The sequence below is a fragment of the Falco punctatus genome (assembly GCF_963210335.1).
Source record: "Falco punctatus genome assembly, chromosome: 15".
Classification (NCBI taxonomy): domain Eukaryota; kingdom Metazoa; phylum Chordata; class Aves; order Falconiformes; family Falconidae; genus Falco; species Falco punctatus.
The window spans coordinates 1,860,007-1,883,414 of record NC_137595.1 but is presented as its reverse complement, the minus strand read 5'-3'; the positions used below and the strand labels follow the sequence as shown (position 1 = coordinate 1,883,414).

At 63.1% G+C, this 23,408-nt stretch overlaps 3 protein-coding genes across 5 annotated transcripts; 2 read left to right on the top strand and 1 right to left on the bottom strand.

The window, feature by feature from the left end:
* The first annotated feature begins 186 nt into the window (after nt 1-186).
* Nucleotides 187-11,444, top strand: LOC308054077 (phosphatidylinositol 3,4,5-trisphosphate 5-phosphatase 2-like). 2 transcript variants are annotated; one of them, XM_080366289.1, is made up of 28 exons: nt 190-471; nt 652-1,095; nt 2,363-2,426; nt 3,221-3,359; nt 3,441-3,591; nt 3,688-3,828; nt 3,975-4,062; nt 4,459-4,545; nt 4,809-4,916; nt 5,008-5,122; nt 5,318-5,424; nt 5,630-5,732; nt 6,160-6,356; nt 6,504-6,621; nt 6,731-6,827; nt 7,001-7,139; nt 7,253-7,352; nt 7,719-7,807; nt 7,919-8,000; nt 8,103-8,192; nt 8,293-8,409; nt 8,511-8,599; nt 8,811-8,898; nt 9,122-9,277; nt 9,440-9,521; nt 9,598-10,117; nt 10,400-10,620; nt 10,760-11,444. In XM_080366289.1, exons 2-28 carry the CDS (start codon nt 959-961, stop codon nt 10,890-10,892), a joined length of 3,558 nt encoding a protein of 1,185 aa, XP_080222415.1. In that variant the 5' UTR covers nt 190-471; nt 652-958; the 3' UTR covers nt 10,893-11,444. The 2 variants fall into 2 exon arrangements, with proteins under 2 accessions (XP_080222414.1, XP_080222415.1); XM_080366288.1 differs by having other exon boundaries at nt 187-471; nt 3,975-4,545; nt 10,400-10,518.
* Nucleotides 11,445-11,551: 107 nt separating this feature from the next.
* On the top strand, nt 11,552-17,682 carry P2RY4 (pyrimidinergic receptor P2Y4). Of its 2 annotated transcripts, none has more exons than XM_080366307.1 (2): nt 11,552-12,682; nt 16,545-17,682. In XM_080366307.1, the coding sequence occupies exon 2, from the start codon at nt 16,561-16,563 to the stop codon at nt 17,677-17,679; it is 1,119 nt and encodes a 372-aa protein (XP_080222433.1). In that variant the 5' UTR covers nt 11,552-12,682; nt 16,545-16,560; the 3' UTR covers nt 17,680-17,682. The 2 variants fall into 2 exon arrangements, with proteins under 2 accessions (XP_080222433.1, XP_080222434.1); XM_080366308.1 differs by having other exon boundaries at nt 11,552-12,806.
* A 1,973-nt stretch (nt 17,683-19,655) lies between these two features.
* Nucleotides 19,656-23,367, bottom strand: LOC308053664 (diacylglycerol O-acyltransferase 2-like; the record flags this gene model as incomplete). Its single annotated transcript, XM_080365200.1, has 8 exons — nt 19,656-19,817; nt 20,001-20,203; nt 20,290-20,464; nt 21,001-21,205; nt 21,322-21,392; nt 21,625-21,732; nt 21,807-22,176; nt 23,359-23,367. 8 exons carry the CDS (start codon nt 23,365-23,367, stop codon nt 19,663-19,665), a joined length of 1,296 nt encoding a protein of 431 aa, XP_080221326.1. The 3' UTR covers nt 19,656-19,662.
* Between the last annotated feature and the right edge of the window lie 41 nt (nt 23,368-23,408).

The window sequence follows — 23,408 nt, the reverse complement described above, 5'->3', positions numbered from 1 at the left end:
AGGGTGGAGGCAGAGCCCCCACTCCGGGATGGCTCCTGCCTGCACCCTGCCATGCTCAGCCCTGCGTGCTGCAGGCTTCCCCCTGTAACAGGGCTGGAGCAGGAGGAGGAGCGAGGAGGCTGGTCCTGGCAGCAGGGAGAGCAGAGCACAGAGAAAGAGGAAGAGCACAGCTAGCGCCGTGGTGCCGAGCAAGCGGCACGGGGCACCGAGCGAGTGGGCCTGGCTGGTGGGGCCAGGGAGCGGGGGTGCCTGCTGGTGGGGCCAGTGTGGGTGCTGCCCGAGTCCCTGCAGCCGCCCCGGCAGGCAGCGTGTGATGGGCAGGGCTGCCAGCGTGCCCAGCAGGAGGAAGCCCACAGCTGCCGGTGCAGCATCACAGCTCCCCTCTTGCTCGGCTGCACCCTGAAAACTCAACTCGCTGACCACAGCATCCCACAAGAGCTGCAGGAGCCTACAGTACATCTGTGAGGGATGGTGAGTGTGTGGGGACAGATCTGGGCTCCCGCGTGCTGCTGGGACACCAGCATGGCCTGTCCTTGCCATGCACCAGGGCAGGATGGTGGCTCTGGGGCTGGGGCAGCAGCGTGGGGCCATCCTCCCATGGGCAAGATCCTTTTGCTGAGCTGTCCCTCTCTGCCCCCGTGCACCCTGCAGGCTGGAACCTCTGTGATGAGCATCTGGACCCCCAGCCTGCACCAGCTGCCCCCCTGGTCTTGCTCCTGCCACACTGCCTGGCCACAGGGTACCCCATCCCCATGAGCATTACCTCGGTGGCTGCCCATCACCCACTGAGACCTCCAGCCAGCAACGTGCTTGGGTACCAGGGGGCTGGTGCCCCCATCCCACCTTTACCTTCCCCAACCGACCCTGTGGGGCAGCTGATGGCCAGCAGGCGCTGCTAAGCCCGGATGCGGGGCTGGGACAGGAACACAGCACAGCCCATGTCCCACCACTTTGGAGGATGGCAGCAGCAAGCTGGTACCACCGGGACATCAGCCGGGTTGTGGCAGAGGAGCTGCTGGCCAAGGCTGGGCGGGATGGCTGCTTCCTGGTGCGGGACAGCGAGTCGGTCTCGGGGGCATATGCCCTCTGCCTTCTGTGAGTCACCTGCCTGGCTTCTGCTTGCGGTTTCTCTCTTTTGCCCCTTGCCAGGGTCCCTCTGTCCCTCTCCCTGCTGTGGGCATACCACTTCTGACACTAACAGAACATGGAAAAGCCTTCTGCAGGGATGCTGGTGGGGTGAGCAGGGTGCCAGAGAGCTGGCACGGGGGTTTTCAAACGATCTCCAGGTCAGACCAGTGGAGAAGCCTGTGTCTTTGGGAGCAGGCAGAAGCGTGGGCCAGCAGCCCTGCTCAGCACCAGGGTTGCTGAGGGGAGAACCCGAAATCCAGGGCTCTCCAAGCCATTTGGGGCTGGCCTGGCTCCGTGCGTGGGAGTGGGAGAGGCTGACTTGCATCGCCCTCCCTTTTTGAAAACAAACATCCCCTCTCCCTCCAACCCCCAATGTGGCCACATCCGGACTGCAACGCCCACTCTTAACATCTCAGATGCTGGGGCTTGGAGGCTGCATCCCCTGCCACCCACGGGGCCCCTTGCCATCCCTGCACCTGGACCCAGGCTCATAGCCCCTGCGAGCACTGCTGTTGGGGCTGCCTGCACCCTTCCTCGCTGCCTGCACCCCTTCCTGCTGCTGCCTGCACCCTTCCTGCAGCCGAGCGACACGTCTGCAGTGGGGAGCGTGTGGGGCGGCGTCTCGGCGGCTTTGGCAGGATGCCACCCCTTTCCTACGGCTGGCCTGGCCCGATGCATGGGACAAATTGCAAACACATGGTGCTGAGGGGTGCGGAGGGGTGCGGGGCACGCTGTGCGTTCAGCCAGCAGCTGCTCCCGCTCTTCCCAGCATCCCAGCACCGAGTTGGAGGTCAGGCTGCTGCTGGGCAGGGTGGTGGCACGGGCAGGGATGTGCAGTGGCCTCTGAGCGAGTACGACTGTACTATGGCAGCCCTGGGGAGCACAGCACCGGGCTCTGGCAGGCTGCAAACCCTCACTGCCACCCGCAGCCATGGGGCCAAAGGTGCCCCAGCAAATGCTGACGGAGCCGGGGCTGCGTGCCGGGGCCATGCCCGCTGCGGGCAGGGAGTTGTTTGGAGGCAGGGGGACACTGCGCATCCTCCCCTGCAAACCACTACAGACCCAGAGCTGAGGGTGATGCTTTTATTTCCAGTAATAAGAGCTCAGTTCCTCTCTCTGCAGAGGGGCTGGGGTGTTTGCATCAGGGCTGGGTGCTGGGCACCCTCCCAGTACCACCACATGCCCACGGTATTGTGGGGGGTGCTGTGGCGGACCCTAGTCTGCTCTCTCCCAGGTTTCAGCGGCATGTCCACACCTACCGCATCCTCCCGGATGACAAGGGGCTGCTCTCTGTCCAGGTGGGTGCCGTGATGGGTGCCCAGAGGTTGGTGCCACTGGGGTGCACTCTCTGCCCTGGCTAGCGCCGCCGGGTGCTGTGCCACGGGGCCACAGGCTGTAGGCCAGGGTGCCAGCAGGATGCAGGTGTGAAGGAGCTGAGGTGCTCGCCACCCTCGCCAGCCCCCATGCAGCACCCGGAGGGGTGGTGGCTGGTGTGGTTTGCTTTTCACACGAGCTGCCTGCAAAGCCCAGCACCAGCAGACTGTGAGTGCTTTGCAGCCACCCCTTCGGCACGGGGCCACCTGGGAAAGCTGCCTCCCCACTGGCCCCGCAGCTGCCACCAGCTCACCTGGCAAAACACTTGCCCCCTTCCTGCTACTGTCCTCTGCCCCAGCCTGGCCACACTGGCCCAGTCCCTGTGACATCTGTCCCCACAATGTCTGTCCTGGCTACCGGCTTGGCCTCACTTCTGCTCTGTGGTGTCACTTCACAGTTTCTTGTGGTACCCAGATCTCTGCCTTTCTAGCCCCCTCAAAAGAGCATCCTGAGGGTCCCTAGGGAGCATCCCCATCTGCTGCATGAGGCAGATGTCTCCTCGCTCCTCTCCTTGCTCTGCTGCTCTGAAAAGAGCGGGGGTGAGCTCCCCACAGGGCTGGTATCCAGCCCGCACTTCCAGCTCACCATGGGCACATTTCTGGGGACTGACTGACTTGACTCAGCAGGCTGCTCCGTAGCCCAGTTGGGGGCTGCGCCAGCACACGGAGCTGGCAGAAGGCGGGGGATGCGATGGTGCTTCCCCTCCTCTGCCTCCCAGACCATCCAGGGCATCCAGGCCAAGTGCTTCCGCACTCTCCCTGACCTGGTCAGCGCCTACCAGCAGCCCAACAACGGGCTGGTGATGCCGCTGCTCTACCCAGTGCCCCGGCCGAGGCAGGCAGCCAGCGAGGACTCAGGTGAGCCAGGGAGGTGGTGGCGGGGCCGTGCTGGGCTCCCGGGGAGGGGGTCCGGCTGAGCCGGCTGTCCTCTGCCCACAGATGGGGAGGATGGCCGAGGTGGCAGGCATGTGGCAAGCGTGGTCCCGGCTGGGGGAGCCATGGCGGGCACGTGGCTCAGCGCTCCCATCGCCGGCCGGACCCACATCTCACAGCAGCTGCACCAGAGGCTGCAGGAGCAGGTTCACAGCAGGTAACACGCCCCTGCCCTCCCTGGGCTGGCGGGGGTGATGGGGCAGGCATGGCCGGGGGGAAGGATCCTTCCAAAAACGTTCACCCCACCTTGCAGCCCAGCCAGTGACTTCATGGGCTTCATGGCTGAGTACCTGAACCACCACCTGCAGCTGGACCTGGAGGTGCTGCGCCACGGGCACCCACAGCTTCGCCACCTCAGCACCGCACTCGTCACTGCCTGCCGGGCGCTGCACAGGCGAGTGGCCCAGGAGTGGCAGGGCTGGAGGGGACCACCCTCCCCGGCCACCCACCTCATCCCTGTCCCCTTTGTGATGGCTGAGCATTGCCACCGAGGCTCAGGAGATGCCCGTGCCAGATCTCACCCACTTCTCTCCTCCGCAGTGAGATTGACTTTACCCTGGCAGGTCTGGAGACACTGGCCAGGGTGTTCGACCCCCCCGTGTCCCCTCGCAGCCCGGCCAGGGAGCAGGTGAGGTCCCCCCGGGCCCCTGCAGCCACCAGCAGGTGCCTTGTTGTGTGTGGCTGGGTGAAGCTGGTCCGCAGGGGAAGCGGTTGGGGTGGTTTTGGTGCCTTTCGGCACCCAAAGGTGCTGCATGCCCCACGGCACTGCTGGTGGTCCCTGGGTGCTGTGTGTGCCAGGGTCCCTGCAGCCAGCCAAGGGGACCTGGCTCCCTGGGGCCTGGGGACAAGCAGGGACTCGTTCCTGCACCCGGTCCTGGACACAGTGGGAGGGGAAGCTGCTTCCCCAGCCAGACCCCAGGGACCTCCATATGTCAGGGTGCAGCCCAGACCCACGGGGAGGAATCCCGAATCCCCTGGTCCAGTGCCACTGTGCTGCTCCAAAAATGTCTGTCCTTCCCTTCAGGGTCTCCTAACCAGTGATCCAGACCTTGAGCTGCTCCTCAACAAGATATCTACTGTCAACCATCTCCTCTCTTCGCTGGAGAAGAAGGTGCCTGCCCCGCTCCCGCTGTGCTGGCTGCATGCAGGGGCAGGCACAGTCCCTGTTGGTGGCAGCCGCTGCCTGGCTCTGCCAGTGCCCAGGAACCTCACTCTGCTCCAGCAACCCCCCCTCACTTCAATTAAACCCTCTGGCAAAGCAAGCTGCCAGCGGTGGCACAGCCCCGGGCTGCCGGGGCAGGACAGGCTGGTGCAAGGTGCCCAGGGCTACCAGCTAGCCCAGTGCCCCCAGCCCAGTGCCCATCTCTCTGGCAGGTGCTGAAGTCGCTGCAGGAGACGGTGTCAAGGCACAACCTGGCACTGCCCAGCGTGGCGGTGGCCCCCCCGCCAGCTGCCAAGACTCTGGCCATGCAGAGCTTTGAGGTGAGGGCAGGGGGGCACGGTGGGGCCCTGATGTTGCTGCTCAGGCAGGGCAGGCACGGGGCCGACCCGGGAACTGCGTTCCTGCCTGCAGGTGAAGATGGGCAAGTCTCAGCGGGCAGCCCTGACAGTGGACGTGGAGTCGGGGACTGTGGCCATCACCAAGTGGGGCAGCGGGTCCCCAGAGGAGACCATCCATCAGGAAAAAAGTAAGGGGCTGCTGACCCCCCCACACTGGCCATCAGTGGGGTGCTGCGGGGCTGTGGGACTCCCTGGCATGGGCCTGATGCCAGGGCGATGGGCTGCAGAACTGGTGACACCCTGAGCCCCCACCCCAAGCTGCCTGCAGGCCCCATGGTGGGAGGTGGGGGGCCACCACTGCCCCCCTTACACCCAGTGTTCAGTCCTGCAGCTAATCAAATACCAGAGCGTGCAGAGCAAGGTGAGGCTGGTGTACGACCGGGAGCCACAGAAGAGCCTGAGCAGAGACTTCGTCTTCCCCAACGCACGGGTAAGCAGCATCGGCTGCACTCACGGGGTGTCCTGCGGGAATACAGAGCTGTTACGCAGTGATGCAGCAAATAAGTGGTCTCAGGGCTGAGACCTGCATGTCTGGGTGTGATGTCCCCCTGATCCTGCCACCAGCACCTCCTGGGGTGCTGCAGCTCCTGGCTTCCCTTTGGAACAGCCCCTAAGACCACCATATCATCCTGCAGAAGCGAGAGGCCTTTTGCCAGCTGCTGCAGCTGATGAAGATCCAGCACTCCCACCTGGATGAGCCTGACCTCATCTCAGTGTACATTGGGACATGGAACATGGGTAAGGGGCTGGGAGAAGGTCACATTGTCCTGGGAGGCTGCCATGGCTCGTCGTAAGCACAGGTGGGTTTGGAGAGGTGAGGGCTGTGGGGAGCTGCCCCAGGAAACCCGAGGTCCGAGTTGGTCCAGGTGGGAGGAGGAGGCTGGGGAAAACACTGACCTGGCCGCTTTTGGGTTTGTCTGTCCCAACATGGTCCATTCGCCCAGTGGCTGTCAGGGAAACGGAGGAGCTGGGGTCCTGGGAGGATTTGGGGTGGTAGCAGGAAATCCCAGCATCAGTCTGGGATGTGCATGGGTGAACCGTGGAGCTGGTGCAATGCTTCCCATCCCCAGCAGCTCCTGGAGATGTGTAGGGTCTGTGGTTGGAGAGGAGCTCGAGGAGCTTGGCATGCTGTCCCCCCTGGTGATCCGCTGTCCCCTGCCCACAGGCAGCATGCCACCGCCCCGCTCCCTTGCCTCCTGGCTGACCGCGAGGGGCTTGGGGCACACGCAGGATGAGACCACTGCCTGCATCCCGCACGACGTCTACGTTATCGGCACCCAGGAGAACTCCCTGGGTGACCGTGAATGGGTCGAGTTCCTCCGCGCATCCCTGAAGACCCTGATGGCCATCGACTACCGAGTGGTAACCGCAGGGTGCTGCCTGGACCCCTCTGGCTGTGCCACCTTTCACGGATGGGTTGGCTGACCTTGCTGCTTCCCCATCCCCACCACCCCTGGCTGTGGGGTGGTGCAGGGGAGCAGGCAGACTCACCACCCTGCCCCTCCGCAGGTTGCCCTGCAGTGCCTCTGGAGCATCAAGATCGTGGTGCTGGTGAAGCCTGAGCATGAGCGGCGCATCAGCCACGTCCACACCTCCAGTGTGAAAACTGGGATCGCCAACACACTGGGTAAGGCTGGGGATGGGGTTGGGGGGATCCCCAGGGTGAGGGGGCAGCCTAAGGGCCATCCCAGGACCTCTGGGCCCCCCCCAGCTCAGTGCCTGGGACATCCCTGCAGGGAACAAGGGAGCCGTGGGCGTCTCCTTCCTCTTCAACGGGACCTCCTTCGGCTTCGTCAACTGCCACCTGGCCTCTGGCAGTGAGAAGACCCATAGGTGATGGAGGGCCACAGTGGGACGGGGCTGCCCTGGGACAGGCGGGTGTCTCAGGGGGCTGGAATAGCCCTGGGGGGCTGTCCCTGTACCCCTCCTGTCCCCACCTGGCAGGGAAAGGATGAGACTGAGGTGTCCCGGGGGTGGCTCACAGGGTGCTGCCGTCCCCACCGCAGGCGTAACCAGAACTACAGTGACATCCTGCATTCCCTGGTCCTGGGCGACAAGCGGCTGGCAGCCTTCGACCTCACCCTGCGCTTCACCCACCTCTTCTGGTTCGGGGACCTCAACTACCGCCTGGACATGGATGTGCAGGTGGGACCCCACAGACATCGCAGCTGGGGATGGTGGCACGCTGGTGGCAGCACCGGTGCAGCCACAGGGGTGAGAGGAGCCGGGGCTCACCCTGCCTTCCTCCCCTGGTGCAGGACATCCTCGCCCATATAACCAAGAAGGAATTCGAAGCCCTCCTGGCTGTTGACCAGCTCAACCTGGAGCGGGAGAAGAACAAGGTGTTCCTGCGATTCAGTGAGTGCAGGGGCAAGGGCACTGCTCCCCCCGACAAGATAGTGGCACCCAGGGTCCCCACAGACCTCTCTGTGTGCCAGCTCCAGCACACGGTGGTCCCCAGCCCCGGCACAGCCCTGCATGAGGTGCCAAAAGCATGGGGCACCTTGATGTGCACCATGCAAGTCCCCCAGGGCAGGTCCCTGGGCTCTGAGTCCTGAGAACATGTGAGCACAGGGACAGTCAGAGGTGGCCAGGGGTGCCAGCCATCCGTGTGAGCCCCACACGGGGACCATGACACCCATGGGGTCTCTCCTCAGTCGGTTGCCACTGTGGGGACAGACAGGGATGCTGACCCCTATGCCACCTTCATGTCTTGGTTCCCAGGTGAGGGTGACATCTCCTTCCCACCCACATACCGGTACGAGCGGGGCTCCCGGGACAGCTACGTGTGGCAGAAGTTCAAGGCCACGGGGGTGAGTTCCCAGAGACTCCTGCTGAGCTGCAGGACATCATGGGGGGACAAGGACAGCAGGCTCGAGTGGTGCTGGGGGGCACTGAAGCTGTCTGCCTTTACCCATTTTTAGATGAGGATCAACGTCCCCTCGTGGTGTGACCGTATCCTGTGGAAGTCGCACCCAGAGACTCACGTGGTCTGTAACTCCTACGGTAAGCGAGACCCTGTGGCTGGGGGGAGCCCAGGCTGGCCAGTGCTGCCCAGAACCCCAGGGCTCGAGGACCATCACCCAGCTGCCCTCTCCCACCATGCAGGCTGCACCGATGACATCGTGACCAGTGACCACTCACCTGTCTTCGCCACATTTGAGGTGGGAGTGACGTCGCAGTTTGTGCCCAAGAAGGGTAAGGGGTAGGGGTCTGTCACCCCTCGTGCCCAGCTGGGGTAAGCCCTGACCACGGGCACTTGGCTGGTGCACGCCGACCCACCGGTACCTGCCTGCAGCTCCCGGATCCAGCCCTGAACCCCTGGCCTGCATCGAGTGGGACAGCATCGAGGTGATTGTGAAAACCACCAGCCGCAGCAAGTGCTACATCGAGTTTCACTCCTACTGCCTGGAGGGTGAGGTGGCCCCATGGGGCTGGGGCGTTGGGGGGCCAGGGGTGTGCTGTGGGGGCGAGCTACCCCCAGCTGGAGCTGTGCCCCCCGCTGTCCCCCGGCAGAGGCCCAGCGGAGTGGGGAGAACACCTTCCAGAGCTGTGACATCCCGGGCTTCCTCAGGCTGGGCTGGTCCACAAAGCATCTGCCTGTGGTACGCACCGGGGTGGGGGCAGATGCTGCCCCCCCCCCCCCAGGTCTCGAGCATCCTCCTCCCTCCTCTACCCCATCCCACCTGCTGGCTCCATACCCTGAGCCCCAAGGGGTGCCGGGGGCTGACACCGTGCCTCCCCCCAGGATAGTGACACCCCTGTGCCACCCTGCGCTGCGGCAGCCCCCCTGAGCACCCCTCTCTCCTCCTGCAGTTGAACCCCATCCTGCCAGACCTGGAGTACCTGGGGGACCAGCACCTGCTCCTCAGCATCAAGGGTGTGGAGAGCTGCGAGTCCTACGGTACGTGTGGGACAGTGGTGTGGGGGGCCACTGTGGTGGCATGGGGGGTGCCAAGCATAGCACCCACAGGGCTCAGGTAACAGCCTGCTGGGTGTAAGGTTTTGTGGCTGGAACTTGGCGGAAGGGACCCTGGCACCCACACCCACCCGGGGTGTGTCTGGGGGGGCTTACCTGCCCCCCGAGCTGCCCGGGGGGGCAACGCATGCATGTGCTGCGCCTGCAGGTGAGTGCTGCATCGCGATGAGGTCAATGATTGGCAGCATGGCTCAGCAGTTTGAGACCTTCCTCTTCCACCGTGGTGAGGAGACGGGCTCCATACGTGGCTGGATGAAGGTCCGGGTCCCCAAGGACAGGTGCAGCACCCGTGAGAGGCTCTACGGTAAAGGCGGCCGCACACCAGCCCCCTCCCATTGCCCTGGGCACGGGGGCTCAGGGCCACGCTCCCACCTGCCCATGCCTGCGCTGCCCCCCTGGACCCCAGCCACGGGCAGGAGCCGTGTGGAGCCTGGTGGGGAGAGGCCAGACTACGGTGTCTTTGCAGAGTGGATCAGCTTTGAGGAGGAGGATGCCGAGCCAGCAGCAGACGTCCCGACGTACCCCAGGCCACCCCTGCAGCGCCTCAGGTACCCCAGCTGGGCTCAGCCCCACCGTGAGCCCTGGCTGTGGGGTGACTCTGAGCCCATCCTGCTGTGTTTGCAGGAGCCGGCCCCGCAGCCTCCCGGAGCCAGCCACTGGCTACACCAACCCAGCCTACTTCATCTTTGAGGGGGTCCCCAACACATGGGTGCCAGCCCCTGGTGCCGGCAAAGCCCACAACAAGCAGGTGGAGAGCCCGCCCAGGGGCCAGTGGTGCCGGAGGCCCCTTGGGGTGCAGGTCCCGTCGCCTTCAGAGGAAGAGCGGTGGGGTGGCTGGCCGCACTGTGTGCCAGGGGGGCTGTCCCGCGGGCACCCACTGAGCCCCCCTGGCACGGGCCGGCAGAAGAGACCCAAATCAGCCATCCTGGCGAGGGACACACCGGGGCTGGGCGACGGCTCACTGATGGCACTGCACATGGCCACCTGCCTGAGCCAGCTGGACTGGGTGGCCCCCAAGCGTGGAGGGGATAGCCAGAAGACCCCACTGCACCAGACCCACAGCACCCTGGAGCCGCCCCCACAACCCTGCCAGGAGGTGCCAAGGTGCATGTCGGATGCTCACCAGCACGGCCACCCTGGAGAGGTACCGCTGTGGTCCCTGCGGGGCTCTGGAGCTCAGCCAAGGGGCTTGGGGAGCTCGGGAAGGGGAGGGGACCTGCTTTTGGTCATAGAGCCACCAGCAGATGTGAGGTCGCATCCCTATGGCAGTGTTCTGCCTGATGGAGCCACCACGGTGCAGGCAGTGGAGTACGGTGGGAAGTGGAGCAGAAATGTGGCCCTTCATGTGGGGTGAGGACGTGAAGGTGGGAGCTTTGCGGTCCTGATGTGACACTGCTGGCATGTGTCCTTGATCTTCTTTCCCCAGTGGCCCTACAACAAGGGGGAGTGGTGCCATGTTGGCAGCAGGTGCCTGGGCCATCTCGGCTTGCAGCAGGATGAAGAAGGGCTGCAGAAGCATGGCTGGGACCACCTGGAGATCTTCAGGTACCCCCAGGCCCTGGAGCTTGGAAAGGGGGGCACCGTGCAGGCCAGCTCCTGTGGCCTCAGGGTCCCTGGCAGAGCCCCACACCTCAGGGGGGAGGAGAGGTGAGCCTTGGTGTGGGGACGGGGCAGGGCAGGAGGGTATCAAGTCCCCACATCCTCATGGATGCCCCAGGCCAGTGCAGTCTCCCCGCTCCCTCTCGGTGGCTCCCCCAGCACTTGCTCCCCTTCACCCCATGTGCGGAGACATCATGGAGCGGGACCTGCTGGAGACCAGGGTGCTCAGCCCAGCCCATCCCCGCCTCAGCCCCAGCAGCCTCGGTGAGGGCGCCGCAGTGACCCCGCCGCAGAGACCTGACCTCGGACCCAGTGCCTAGAGCACCTACCCCCACCCCAGCACCGCACGTGCTCTCCTCCGTGGAGCTCCCGGGGCAGGCAGCGAGCTCCTGAGGACCGGGCAGGCAGGCACCCAGGGCTGGACCTACTGGCCACCGCCCGACTTGTCTGGTCTTACCAGCAAGTGATGCAGTTGGAAAGTCTCAGGAAACTCCTGCGGCCACTGGGACGGACACTCCACAGGTGGCGCCGCCTGACTCTGTTCTCCTTCCCCAAAGCGATGGAAGGACCACGCTGGGCCCCGCCAGCAAGGAGGGATGGGGGACATGGGAGATGTCGGGAAGGGGGACTGCTGGGTGCTTTGGGCCTCGAGGCTGCAGCCTGCAAGGGCACAGCAGCATCTGTGGCCAGCCCAGCCCTGTGCGCCCTCGTGCCTTCGGCCTCAGCAGCCGCTCCCTCCTCCCCGGGCTCAGCCCTGGTCGGATGGCATTCCCAGAGGACTTCTACAGCAGCAACTCCTGAGGCTGCAGCGCCATTTCCTTGGGAGCCACTCCTTGTATTCCTGTCCAGAATAAAGTCTCAGGGGCACTGGGGTGCGTGTGTGCAGTGCCTGGTTCTGTGCAAGGCCCAGAAGGGAGCGTGCCAAGCTGAGCCAGCTGGGGAAAGCGCTGGCTCCTGGTGCCCCGGCTGCCCCAGGAGCATTGCCCCCTGCCTCCCACTGTTTAATCGGGGGCCCGGCACACCCCAGTCCTCGAGGCTGCCCTTGCCCATGTCCCATGGGGCTCCCGTGCTGGGCTGGCTCTGCCTTCAGCGCAGTTCCCCTCCGACTGTGTCGGCTCTGCCTGCTCAGCCCTGCACAGCTGGGGGCCCCCTCCTCTCCCTCTGTGGCCAAGCAACCCGGGGGTGCCCCCGCACCAGCCCCCCCAGCCCCTGCTCACCCCGAGCTGGCTCACTCTTGGCTGTGGTCCCCTACATCTTGGGGTGCACCCATTCGCCCCCGGCGTGCCCCATCCATCGCAGGCGCGTTTGCACAGCACCACCTGCATGCCCGCAGGGGAGTGAGTTCCCCCGGGCCAGGCACAGCTCCGCAGGAAAGGGGGCACACACTGCCTCCAAAACGCGGGGACACCCCGGCCTGGCAAGGCTCCGGCTGCTGCAACACCCAAGGCGGCCCTGGTTTGGGGACACTATGCCCAGGCTGGCCTCAAGGTGGCACTGGCCACCTTTGTCCCCAGGATTGCCCTGCAGGGCTGGGGCGCAGCAGGGCAGCACCCCAGGGTGCCAGCAGTGCCGGGGCTGGCGCGGTCCCAGCGGAGCAGAGGGGCTGCCCTTGGGCTGGGCAAGGGGCCACGGTCCCCAGGGGCGAGGGGTACGGTCCCCGCGGATGAGGGGCTGTGGCCCTTGTGGTTGGGGAGCGGTGATCCCCACGAGCGACAGGCTGCAGTCCCCACGGCCGAGTGTCCCTGGCCCCCACGGTGAAAGGGCTGTGACCCCATGGGTGGGATCCACACATCCCGTGTCTGGGGGGCTGCAGGTGGCCCCCGCGAGGGTGACGGGCGGGAGCACGGCATGAGCCCTGCAGGCAGCCCCTGGGCGGGCAGGGACACTGGCAGGGACCTGCGGGCTCCCGCACCCGCCTCCGCCCGCCTCCAGCCCTGCCTCCCCTGGGCACTTTGCTCCCAGCCGGAGAGCCGGAGCGGGCACACTCGGCACGGCCGGGCACGGCGGAGGGCAGCCCACAGCCCCGCCAGCATGGCCCCCAGCCCCGCGGGGGACAGGCGCTCCCCGGGGGTGCCCCGCTCCTGAGAGCCACCCCAGCCCAGGTCCGCAGGTGAGCCGGGGCAGCCCACGCTTGGCGGAGAGCAGCAGCCGGGACGGCCTCGCCGTGGCCGCGCACAGCCAGCCGGGCTCCGGGGTCCCCGCGGCGAGCAGCTTGGGCCCTGCAAGGGATGGAGGTGGGATTCGCAGTGCAGGGTGGGCATCGGGTGGGGGTCAGCCAGTTCTCCCCATCCCTCCGCTGTCCCCAAATCCCTTGGTGCATCCTCCTGCCTACCGTGCCACTGCCTTCCTCCATCACCAAGGGCCTTCATACTTCCCCCTGTGGCCACCTCCTCTCCTTCATCTGCCTGTCCATCCCCCAAATTGCTGTGCCCTCGCAGAATGAAGCTGCCCTCGGGCTGCTGCAGCTTCGCTGGATGCTGTGGGCTCCTGTCCTTCCCCAGGGAGACCGAGGGACAGGGACAGCCCAGCCAAGGGCGAAAGGAAACCCCCATCTCCCACCCTGCCGAGAAAGGGGGTCACCTTGGAGCAGGAGACATGATGGGCAGCAAGGGAAACACCCGGCCCCACTGGCATCCCCGGGGAGGAGGCACCAGTGCCCAGGCAGAGCAGGCAGATCGTGCTTTGGCTGCTCTTGCAGTCAAAGGGAAGGATCGAAAAGAAATTAGGTCATGCTTTCCTTGTGCCGGGGCTTTGGCTGCATGAACCACGTGGCGATTAGGGACAAGGGTCCTTGTGCAGGATGTTTTGCATAATTTTCCCTTGTTTTGCAATTTCTAAGAGCTTAGGCGAGAAGAAAAGCCCTGTTTTTCCCATGCTCCAGCAGCAACTGGTCCCAGGCTCACCCAGCCCCATGTCCCTCACTGGCTGCTCGCTCTCCTCCGAAGTCCTCTCTCGTTTCCCCTCTCTCCAGCTCCTGCCTGCTATGTCACGATCCCCGATGGTCTGTCCCGTCCTGCCAGTGGGCAGAACTTTGGCTCCGGAGCAGAGTCTTCGGTGCTGCCTCATTCATTTCATTGGTGTCTTTTCAACGCTCCTTTAAATGCCCCATGCAGGAAGCTTAGGCCAGCTGCTGGGGCACCCCGGGTTGGGGGCATCCGGGTCTGGGGCAGCTGCTGGCTCCCACTGGGACCAGTGCCGCCTGTGGGACCAAAGGACGGGTTCAGGCTGGGCACAGCTGCAGGGCTGGGAGCCAGGGCAGAGCTCCTGTTCCCGCGGCAAAGGGCCAAGCGCAGCATGTGCCCCCAGCTGCAGGGCCCCGTGGCTGGCCCCTGCCCCTTCCCACTGGCAGATGGCATCATGGATGCTCTGCAGGTCCCCTTGCTGCTTCCCAGGACGTGTGCAGGAGCCAGCCTGTGGGCACCGTCCCAGCGGGATGTTGCTTGCCATGGGCGAGAGATTCCCCAGCATCACAGCCCTCCTGCATCCACAAAACGGGCAGGGCCGGAGCAGCCATCACCTCCCCTGCTCCATGTCCTTTCCCTGCAGCGCCTTCCAGCTCCTGCTCCATCTGTGAGCCTGAACGCTTGGCTCAGACCTCACTGCACCTGCGGTCAGTCCCTCCTGGAAAAGCCCACGCTAGAGAGGCTGTGGCCAGGGAGAGCCTTGCTGGGGGTGTCAGGGAGGAGCAGAGGAATGGATGTGGTGGTGACGTGTCCTTGGAGCGGACTGACACGAATCAGCAATTTAAACTACTGATTTTGATCATGAGCAAGATGAGGAAGCAGGAAACCTACTGAGATAAAGCTTGCCAAACGTCATCTTCTTTTGCGTTATATTGTGGTGGTTATCCTCCAAAGAAGCTTGCTTAGGAATGGCTAAACTGCACTCTGAGCACTGACTCTTCTGGGGCTTCATCAGCTGCCAAAAGCCATGTACCTGTGCTCTCCTCCAAGCAGCTCAGCACCACACAGCTGCTCACGCTTTTTCCTTAACCGTTTCTCACACCAGACTTATTTTTTTTATTTATTGGCTTCTTCATACATAGTTGTTTGTTGACCTATGCCATGGACATTGGCTTTGGCCACTGAACCCTGCAGCACCTCCGGTCCGGCTGGGCTCAAGGCTTCATGCTCACTTGCACTCAGAGGTTAGAAGAAAACAAATCTCCTGGAGCCTCGTGTCCTCAGCAGCATCACAGCCCGGGGGAGATGCAGCCACTGGGCTGGGACCGCCATGACCAGCACAGTACCCCATGGGACCACCACTGGCACCAGCGCTCAGCAGCTTGGGGTTTCCTACCAGGTGGATTTCCCTCCTGGTTCAGGGAGAAGAGAGCAAGTTCTTTGCACTGTTAATGTTTGATCAGGACTTGCCTGTTGCTCTCTGAACTCATCCTTGTAATAAAGCCAGGCAGCTGCCGGTGCCAGCCGCAGCGGGAAGGAAGCTGCAGGGTGTTTGATGTGAGCCCGAAGCTGCAGCTCAGCCCACAACTCAAACAGAGTGCGGAGACAGATGCATGTGGGGCGGAGCGGCTGGTCTAGCGGCCACCTGCCTGCTGATTCATTTGTGATCATTTCTGTAAAGCCAGGGATCTCTCTCCAAGTGAGATGGATTTCATCTCATCTCCAAGGGAGGAGATGGATTTCAGCTCAGCTGACCCCGTGGATACACCCTATGGGATATTCGTGCCAACGGTGCTTGCCATGAGAAGCTGTCAGGCTGTCACCACCATCTCCGTGGTGAAGGGGCAAACAGGATGATGATGATGATGAGGGAGCCTGAAAGAACACAGCTTTCCATCTTGTGCCACTGACACCAGCATCATGCACATCGTCTCCCTGAGCCCCGAGCCCTCCTCCGTCCTGGCACCCATCACCTCCTGTGTGAGCTTTGGACCAACAGAAACTGCAGACGCACCAGCACTCCCTCCGTCAGTTACGGTTTTGGCTACACCCTGGTCTCTGCTGGCAGCGTGGCTGATGCTCCTGCTCCCAGGTTACTCATCTGAGCATCCATCCTCAGCTGGCAGAAGCAGCCACTCCAAAATCGCTTCACCAGGGATGGTGGCAGGCATGGAGGGGCCAAGGTGCGAGCAGCCTTTGCTTGGACACCACGATGGCAGAAGCTCCTTCTTCCCTCTGGAGGAGTGGGCTCCGAACTTGAGATGTCCCGAGAGGCGAATGCAACCCTTGGACAGCTTGCCCTCACGCCTCGGCCTGGGGGCCTGATTTTCCAGGAGGAGGCAGATCCCAGTCTTTGATCCCAACTCTGTGCGAAAGGAAACGTCCTGCCTGCCTTGTGAACTTGCACTGTCTTGAGCTGGAACTTGGCTCTGGCGCAGCCCCTCTCCACAGGGCTTAGATCATCCCTCTCCTACGGAGAATACCCAGCATCTGGAGGCCCCTCACCGTCCAGGGACACTCTCTCCCAAAGGCTTCTTTAACAGCCCCCTGAGGATTTCCCTGGGCCATAATACTCCCCCAGACAAGCCTTTCTTCTCCTCCCGCCTTTCTTCTGTCAAGGAGCCCCCTGGGACGAGCAGCATTGTCAGGATGGTGCCAATTAGGCTGAATCGGCTTCCAAGAGGCTGTGCTGGCACCGGCCAGGGGCTGCTGTTGCTCATAAAGGTCTCATTGTTCGGCGCGCCGTGGGGCTGCTGGCCGGCGGGGCCGGCGCGGTCCTCTGTCTCAGGCACGCTTCCTGGCTCCACGCGGTGCTGGTGTCACTGGCGCTGCTCAAAGGGATGATTAATGGGTGTCATTGCGGGGGCTGCGAAGGGGAGGATTTGTCAAGTCCCCCTTGGCTCCCCGTGAGGCTCGAACGCACGAGCTGAGAAAAACCAGAGAACCATCAAAGTGGCCGGAGCTCCTGGAGGGGGGGGGAAATCTGGCAGCTTTGGCTCCCTTCCATGCTTTGTGCCTGACAATGGTCAGGATCAACGACTAATACGCTTTTATTAACGTCTCCCCTAGATCTGGCTCAGGGAACATGGCCACTTCAGTGAGGACGTTCCCAGTTGCCCTGTGGACACCGACTCTGGCTCCCTGGCCAGGAGGAAACACCACCACAGTGGCAGAAGCAAAGTGCGTCTTCAACGAGGAGTTCAAGTTCATCCTGCTGCCCATCTCCTACGGCATCGTCTTTGTGGTGGGGCTGCCCCTCAACTCCTGGGCGATGTGGATGTTCATCTCCAGGATGAGGCCCTGGAACGCCACAACCACCTACATGTTCAACCTGGCCGTCTCCGACACACTCTACGTCCTCTCCCTCCCTACCCTGGTCTACTATTATGCCGATCGCAATAACTGGCCCTTTGGGAAATGGCTCTGCAAGATCGTGCGCTTCCTCTTCTACGCTAACCTCTACAGCAGCATCCTCTTCCTGACGTGTATCAGCATCCACCGCTACATGGGCATCTGCCACCCCATCCGCTCCCTGAAGTGGGTGAAGACCAAGCACGCCCGCATCATTTGTGTGGGTGCCTGGCTTGTCGTCACCATCTGCCTCATCCCCAACCTCATCTTTGTCACCACCAGCTCCAAGGGCAACAGCACCCTGTGCCACGACACCACCAAACCTGAGGAGTTTGACCATTACGTGCACTACAGCTCCTCCATCATGGCCCTCCTCTTCGGGGTCCCCTTCCTGGTGATCGTCCTCTGCTACTGCTTGATGGCCAAGAGACTCTGCAAGCCCAGCTTCTCCAGCCCCAGCCCCCGAATGCCTTCCTACAAAAAACGCTCCATCAAGATGATCATCATCGTGCTCACCGTCTTTGCCATCTGTTTCGTGCCCTTCCACATCACCCGGACCATGTACTACACCTCCCGCTACTTCCAAGCCGACTGCTCGACCCTCAACATCATCAACTTCACCTACAAGATCACTCGGCCCCTGGCCAGCATCAACAGCTGCCTCGACCCCATCTTGTACTTCATGGTCGGGGACAAGTACCGGGGGCAGCTGCGCCGGGGGCCAGCTCAGCGCCTCCGGCCTGTGCCCACATGTGACCTGGCCTTGGTATCCCCCTCCATGGAGAACATCCTGGGTGGCAGCCACGCTGCCAGTGACAGACGAGGGACAGCACAGAGCGGAGGCGGGTGCTGAGGGGCCAAAGGGGGTTCCAGTAACTTCATCCCTGGTCTCCACAAGGTGCAGCCCCTCTAGGCTCTGCGTGGGCACCCTGGCACCCCCAGGTCCCCAAACCCGACCCACTCTGCAGGGGCAAAGGCCTCAGGGCTGAGGGCTGGTGGCCATGGGGCTCATCCCAGCCCTGTCCTGGGCTACCATGGGAGGAGGATGCTGGTGCCACTCGGGGCAGGACAGCCACTGGGCACCTGTGGGGGTGGGAAGGATGCTGAGAAAGCCATTCTGGGGAAGCAGGCTGGCATCCCATCCCAGGGCACTTCTGGGGACATGTGGGGGCTGACAAGTGACTAAAGAGAAGGGACACTGGTCCCTCCCTGGGCACACACAGCCCTTTCAGTTTGCTCAACAGTGACATGTGGGGACTGGACTGAACCCGGGGACAGAGTCAATGCTGGGTGCCCACGTACCTGGTGGAGGTTCTCGGGGACATCCCCATCACTGCTGGCCTTGGGAGAGGCGGGGAGGGACGTGGCACAGGGCTCTTGCTGCCCATCACTCCCCAATAAAGCCCCTTTCCCCTTTCTCTGTGCTCAGGCCCGTTTCTTCCCACGGCAGAAGAGGGATGAGATGCCCACCCTTACCCTGGAAAGCGTTTGAGAGCAGAGAAAACCCACCCACCACCTTAAATGCTGGTGCAGGTTGAGAGCAAAGAGCTGGAATGGTGACACCCACTGTGACGGAAAAGTCCTCAGGAATCTGCCTTTATGGGTGTTTGCTTTCCAAATGTTTACCCAGCCCTTTTGTTTGACCAAGTGCCTGCGCAGAGGAGCACAGCAGAGATGACTATCATCGGTGCTGCTGACTCTCCCACGGGCAGGGATGGGACAGGGCTGTCCCCATCACAGGGAGTCCCAGGCGGGGTTGCCCCCCACTGTCTCCCCACAAGTCCTGCCAGCACATGCCTAGGGAAGGGATACCCGTAGCATCGTCGGGGTGCCACCCCCCGGGCACGGTCACACACAACCACATCCCACCAGGAGCTGCCCAGGTCACCTGGGGAGGGAGAAAGTCCCAGGGATGCCACGTGCCAGCCCTGCACCACCATTCCACCAGACAGTGGTACCCAGTTTGCCCCTCACTCACCGCTCAGCTGAAAACAGAGGAGACTTCCCTCCTAAACCCAGTTAGCCCAGTAAAAGCAACTGCCGCCCCTCACTTCCCATTATATCCGACATGGCTTAGGTGGACCCAGGAGCTGTTGGGTTGCACCCGAGCAGTGCAAGGGTCCCCACCATGCATGCCCCCAGCTCTGGAGACGGGGGTGCCAGGGAGGGGACAGAGGCGGGTGGCAGGTCCACCCACATGAGGAGTGCGGGGATATGGCTGCAGTGCTGCCGATCGTGCCCCCCAGCACACACAGGCAGCCGTGGCGTGGTTGGAAATCTGTATTGGGTATAGAGGGAGCGGAAAAGGCTCAACTGTGGCCAGAGCAGCGCCCACCCCTTGCTCAGGACCACACGGTCCTGGCTGAGGCCACTTCCAAGGATGCCCAAATCTGGGAGTGTCCCCGATTCACTCCAGGGGAGGATGTCTCCCTAGCCTGGTTCCCGGTTGCTATTGGGACGCCACCCCAAGGAGCCCATCTAATTCCCTCCTCCCATGACACCCCCCTCCCTCAGCTTGTGGTGTCCTGCTTATCATGGGGGGACCATGGCCATTGCTGGCCCCCAGCCTTGCACCAGCTCTCCCCATCAGCCCCACATCCTCAGGGGACAGCTGTGTCACCCACAGCCCCTCCAAACCCCATTTCAAGGCGGGCCCCCAATCTTCCCTTCCCCTTGCCTCCTCCCACCTCCTGCTCAGGTTTTTCAGATGGAGAAGCAGAGGGCTGGAGTGGCAACCGTCCCCCATGAGTCCCCCAGGCCAGGCTGGCTGAAATCCCCACCCGCAAGAGCCGGCTGCCCTTGTGAGCCAGGATCTGGCCACCGGCGCTGGCCGTGCTCAGAGGATGTGCAGCTCATCCGTCTCCGACAGCCCGTACTTGGTCTTGTTCTCATTGAAGAGCTTGAGCAGGGAGCGGATGTACATCTCGTGGTACATGTCCACCATCTCGCAGCTTGGGTCCTCGATCTTGGGCACCATCACCGGCTCCCCCACTGCCGGGAGGAAAGGGAGGTCAGGGCAGTAGCGCAGGGAAGTGCTTGGCTCACTGGGGACACGAGCGGAGGGCTGCCTTCCCACACCACCCATCGTGGGGCATCCTCCTCTCTGCCCCTCCACCTTCTGGGGGGCCCCTCCACCTTCTGGGGGGCCCCTCCACCCCAGCGGGAAATGCTCACCCACGGTGGTGATGGGTCTGGCATAGGGGAGGAAACCCCGGGACCGGACGGAGGTGAGGCCCCGGCCATAGAAGACGCAGGGAGCAAAGCCCATCATCTTCTGGAAGCGCTGCTGAATGCTCCTCATCCAGCTGCCTTCCTCAAAGACCACCTGGCGGAAGAGGTCATTCTCCCCAAAGGAGAAGGAGGGGACAAGGTAGGCCCTGTGGAGGGGACACGGTGGGCAGTCATGGTGTGCCAGGACCACCAGACCCCTGTGGCAGCAGTGGCGGCAGTGCCCATGACGCACCCGTGCTGCAGGGCCATGCGGACAAAGCCCTTGCGCTTCTTCAGGATGAGTGTGGTGACACCGGGACGGCAGGAGAGCGACTCAGCTGCGCCGCCAATGACGATGGCCACCGCGTTGCCGGTGCCATTCTTGGAGAGCAGGTACCCTATGGCACGGCGTGTCACTGGGCACAGGCCTGCAGCGGAACAGACCACTGGTGCTGTGGGACTGCCAGCCCGCGCTGTGCCCAGGGCCGGGGACCGCGCACGGGACCGTGCCTGGCGGGACCCCGCACGGGACAGTGCAAGGGCGCCCCCTGCTGCGGGAGAGCCCCCAGGGAGGGATGGGTCCCCCAGGCTCCCAGCCCTGGGGGCAGGGCGCAGGCAAAGTGCAGGCAGGGTGGGGAGAGGGTGCAAGCAAGGTGAGGGTGGAGTTCAGGCAGGGCACAGACAGGGTGCAGGCAAAGCACTGCTCCTGCCCTGGCTGCTCCTGGGGGGCACAGAGGCCAACAGTCCCAGGTTTCCCGTGGATGGGACCGGGGAGCCCCCCTGGAGCCCCTCTGCCCATGGGCATTGCCTGCAGCGGGCAGAGTTGGGCAGGAGTGGGGCAGGCAGGGGGTGCGTCCCTGGGGCACCCACTCAGCTCAAGCCAGCACAACCAGCTGTGCCTGCAGGGCTGCCTGTGAGGGTAGGGGGCAGGCAGCTGCCCACCCTGCTACCCACGGACACTCACCCCCACTCATCAGGTACTCCCTGAAGATGGGCAGGCGAAAGTTGCCGGCCAGGGTGGTGAGGAAGGGCCGGATGCCTGGGAACATCTCCCCGAAGCCTGTCGAGCCCGTGATGAAGTTGCAGAAGGCACCGACGCAGAGGATGCCATGGGGGTGGGAGCCGATGATGTAGTTGTGGCTGGGGGACAGGTCGTGCGTCTTCACCAGCTGCGGGGACGAAAAGGGGTCGTGGGGACGTAACGGTGGCACATACTTTTGGGTGGTACCACCACCATCACCTGTGTGAATGTCCCATCCCGGCAGCCCAGCTCCCCGCACCATACCTTCACAGGGAAATAATCCCGAAAGTGCCTCCACACAGGCCATCGCCGCAGGCACGGCAGCCTCCTGCCACCTGCAAACCAGGGAAGGACCCCAGGAGATGATGCCCACCCTGCTGGGCACATCTCCCCATGGATCTGCCATGTCCTTCTTCCGCCATGATGATGATGGAGAAGAGGAAGGCAGGAGGAGGTACAGTGTGGTGCTCCCCATTGGGCATGCTGGGATGGATCCGGAGAAATGGGGGACGCTGCACCCCATCCTGCTGCAACAAGGGAGGAAGGGGGAACGGTGCCCATCCCCACCTTTCTCTGGTGTGTCCCAGTCGTAGATGATCCAGGCCAGGTAGAGCGCAGAGATGGGCCAGAAGCTGGTGAACACCAGGTAGATGAGGAGCAGCAGGCTGACTGTTCCTGTGGAAGCCAGGGAAGGGGGTGAGCAGACACGCACCCACCCCCACCAGGACCCCCCGCAGCCCCCTACTCACCCAGCAGCAGGAAGCTGAGCACCCACTGCAGGACAGAGAGGAGCTGGAGCCAGGAGCGGATGTCCCGCTGCGAGGGCCAGGGTGCTGTGAGCAGGGTGCGCAGGGCGGTCTGGATGCTGGCACGGCTGCCTGCGGGGAGGGACACGGCGCCCAGCCCAAAATTGCATGGATTGCACAAATGCTGCCCCACCGTGCTGGCAGGGGGGTGAATCCAGTGGTACCCACAGCTGCCAGGGTTGGGGTATGGGGGCAAGACGGGATGTAGGATGTGAAGGATGAAGCTGGACAAGGAGGAATGTGATGGGGTGGGATTAGGTGGGGGGTGCTCATGCCCCCTCCAAGCAGGGGGCAGCTGGCAGGCTGGGCACACCTAAGCCCAAACGGCCTGGGTGCACCGGGGGAGCTCAGCGCAGCAGCAGCTCCCGCACCAGGCCAAGCTCCTGAAGGGCCAGGACCTTTCCCGTGACCTCCTCGTTCAGGCTCACAGAGAATTTGGGGCTTTCTCAGCTGGCATTGCAGGGAGGTGCGGGGCAGCATCTGCCTCCCAGCGAGCAGCAAGGACAGTGGCCAGGGGCTGAGCCAAGGTGGCCAAAGCTGGCCATCCCCATGGCCATCCCCACTGAGCCTTGGCTCCCGTGAGGGACAGTCCAGCAGCCTGCAGCCGCTCCACTCCCCCCGCCGCCCCCTTCCCTCCGACTGACCTTGGTGAACCATTAACTGCCCCGGGCCAGGATCCAGGATCCAAACTCCACATGCAGCCCCATCCCTACTCCCTGAAACAGGCGCACGGCACCAGTTCGGCCAGTACACTGCTCCTGGTCAAAGGTCCACTGTAACTGAGACCACCTGTCACAGCCACCACTGCGACTGCAGTGAGCTACCTCTTGTGTTACAAAAGCCTTGTTTTCCCAAGAAAACAACCCAAAATCACCATGCTGGCCAGACAGAGATGCTCAAGGTGAAATGGGAGCAGACCTTTCCCCACGGCTCCCCAGGCCAGGGACCCTCAGGCCCGCAGCAGGACCCCCAGGGCAGAGGAGAACCACCAAACCCTGGTTCAGGTGGCTGGTGGAGGTTCAACTCTTCCCAGGCTCAATCCAAACCATGAATGAGACAACTGAAATAAAGAAACACTGGAGCCACCACCAGCACCAAAAAATTGTTTTTCCTCTCCCCCAAGCAGTGTGCCATGCTCTAAGCGATCCCTCCCGCCTGTCCCCGCACACCCAGCAAGGCATCCCCAGAAGCTCCACCGCCATCAGTTTTCCAAAGCCCCATTTCTTTTTTCCAGGGAAGACACAGAGCTCTTGTCTAGCAAACTTGTGTCTACCAAACAGTTGCTTTTTTTTAGTTGCTTTTTCCAGCTCTCTCCTCAAGCACTCCATCAATGCCCAGACCGCAGACAGAAAATGGAGAAACCCCAGGGGCTCTGCTGCCGGCCCTGGCCACAGCCTCTTCAAACCCAGAAACTCAGACTCTGCAGCCCGGAGCAGCAAGGAAAGACGAAGGGGAATTTGCAGCACTCCAGAGCATCTTGCAGGAATAACATTACCGAACGCATTGTCAGAAATTTCTTTCCCGTTGAGCAACTGTATGTTTTCT

Bases quoted from the DNA above. Each gene is read 5' to 3' on its own strand.
- LOC308054077 (XM_080366288.1), top strand. From the start codon at position 959: ATGGCAGCAGCAAGCTGGTACCACCGGGACATCAGCCGGGTTGTGGCA. The intron at 6,357-6,503 runs GTAACCGCAGGG...GCCCCTCCGCAG, and splicing joins TGGCCATCGACTACCGAGTG to GTTGCCCTGCAGTGCCTCTG. The intron at 6,622-6,730 runs GTAAGGCTGGGG...ACATCCCTGCAG, and splicing joins TGGGATCGCCAACACACTGG to GGAACAAGGGAGCCGTGGGC.
- P2RY4 (XM_080366307.1), top strand. From the start codon at position 16,561: ATGGCCACTTCAGTGAGGACGTTCCCAGTTGCCCTGTGGACACCGACT.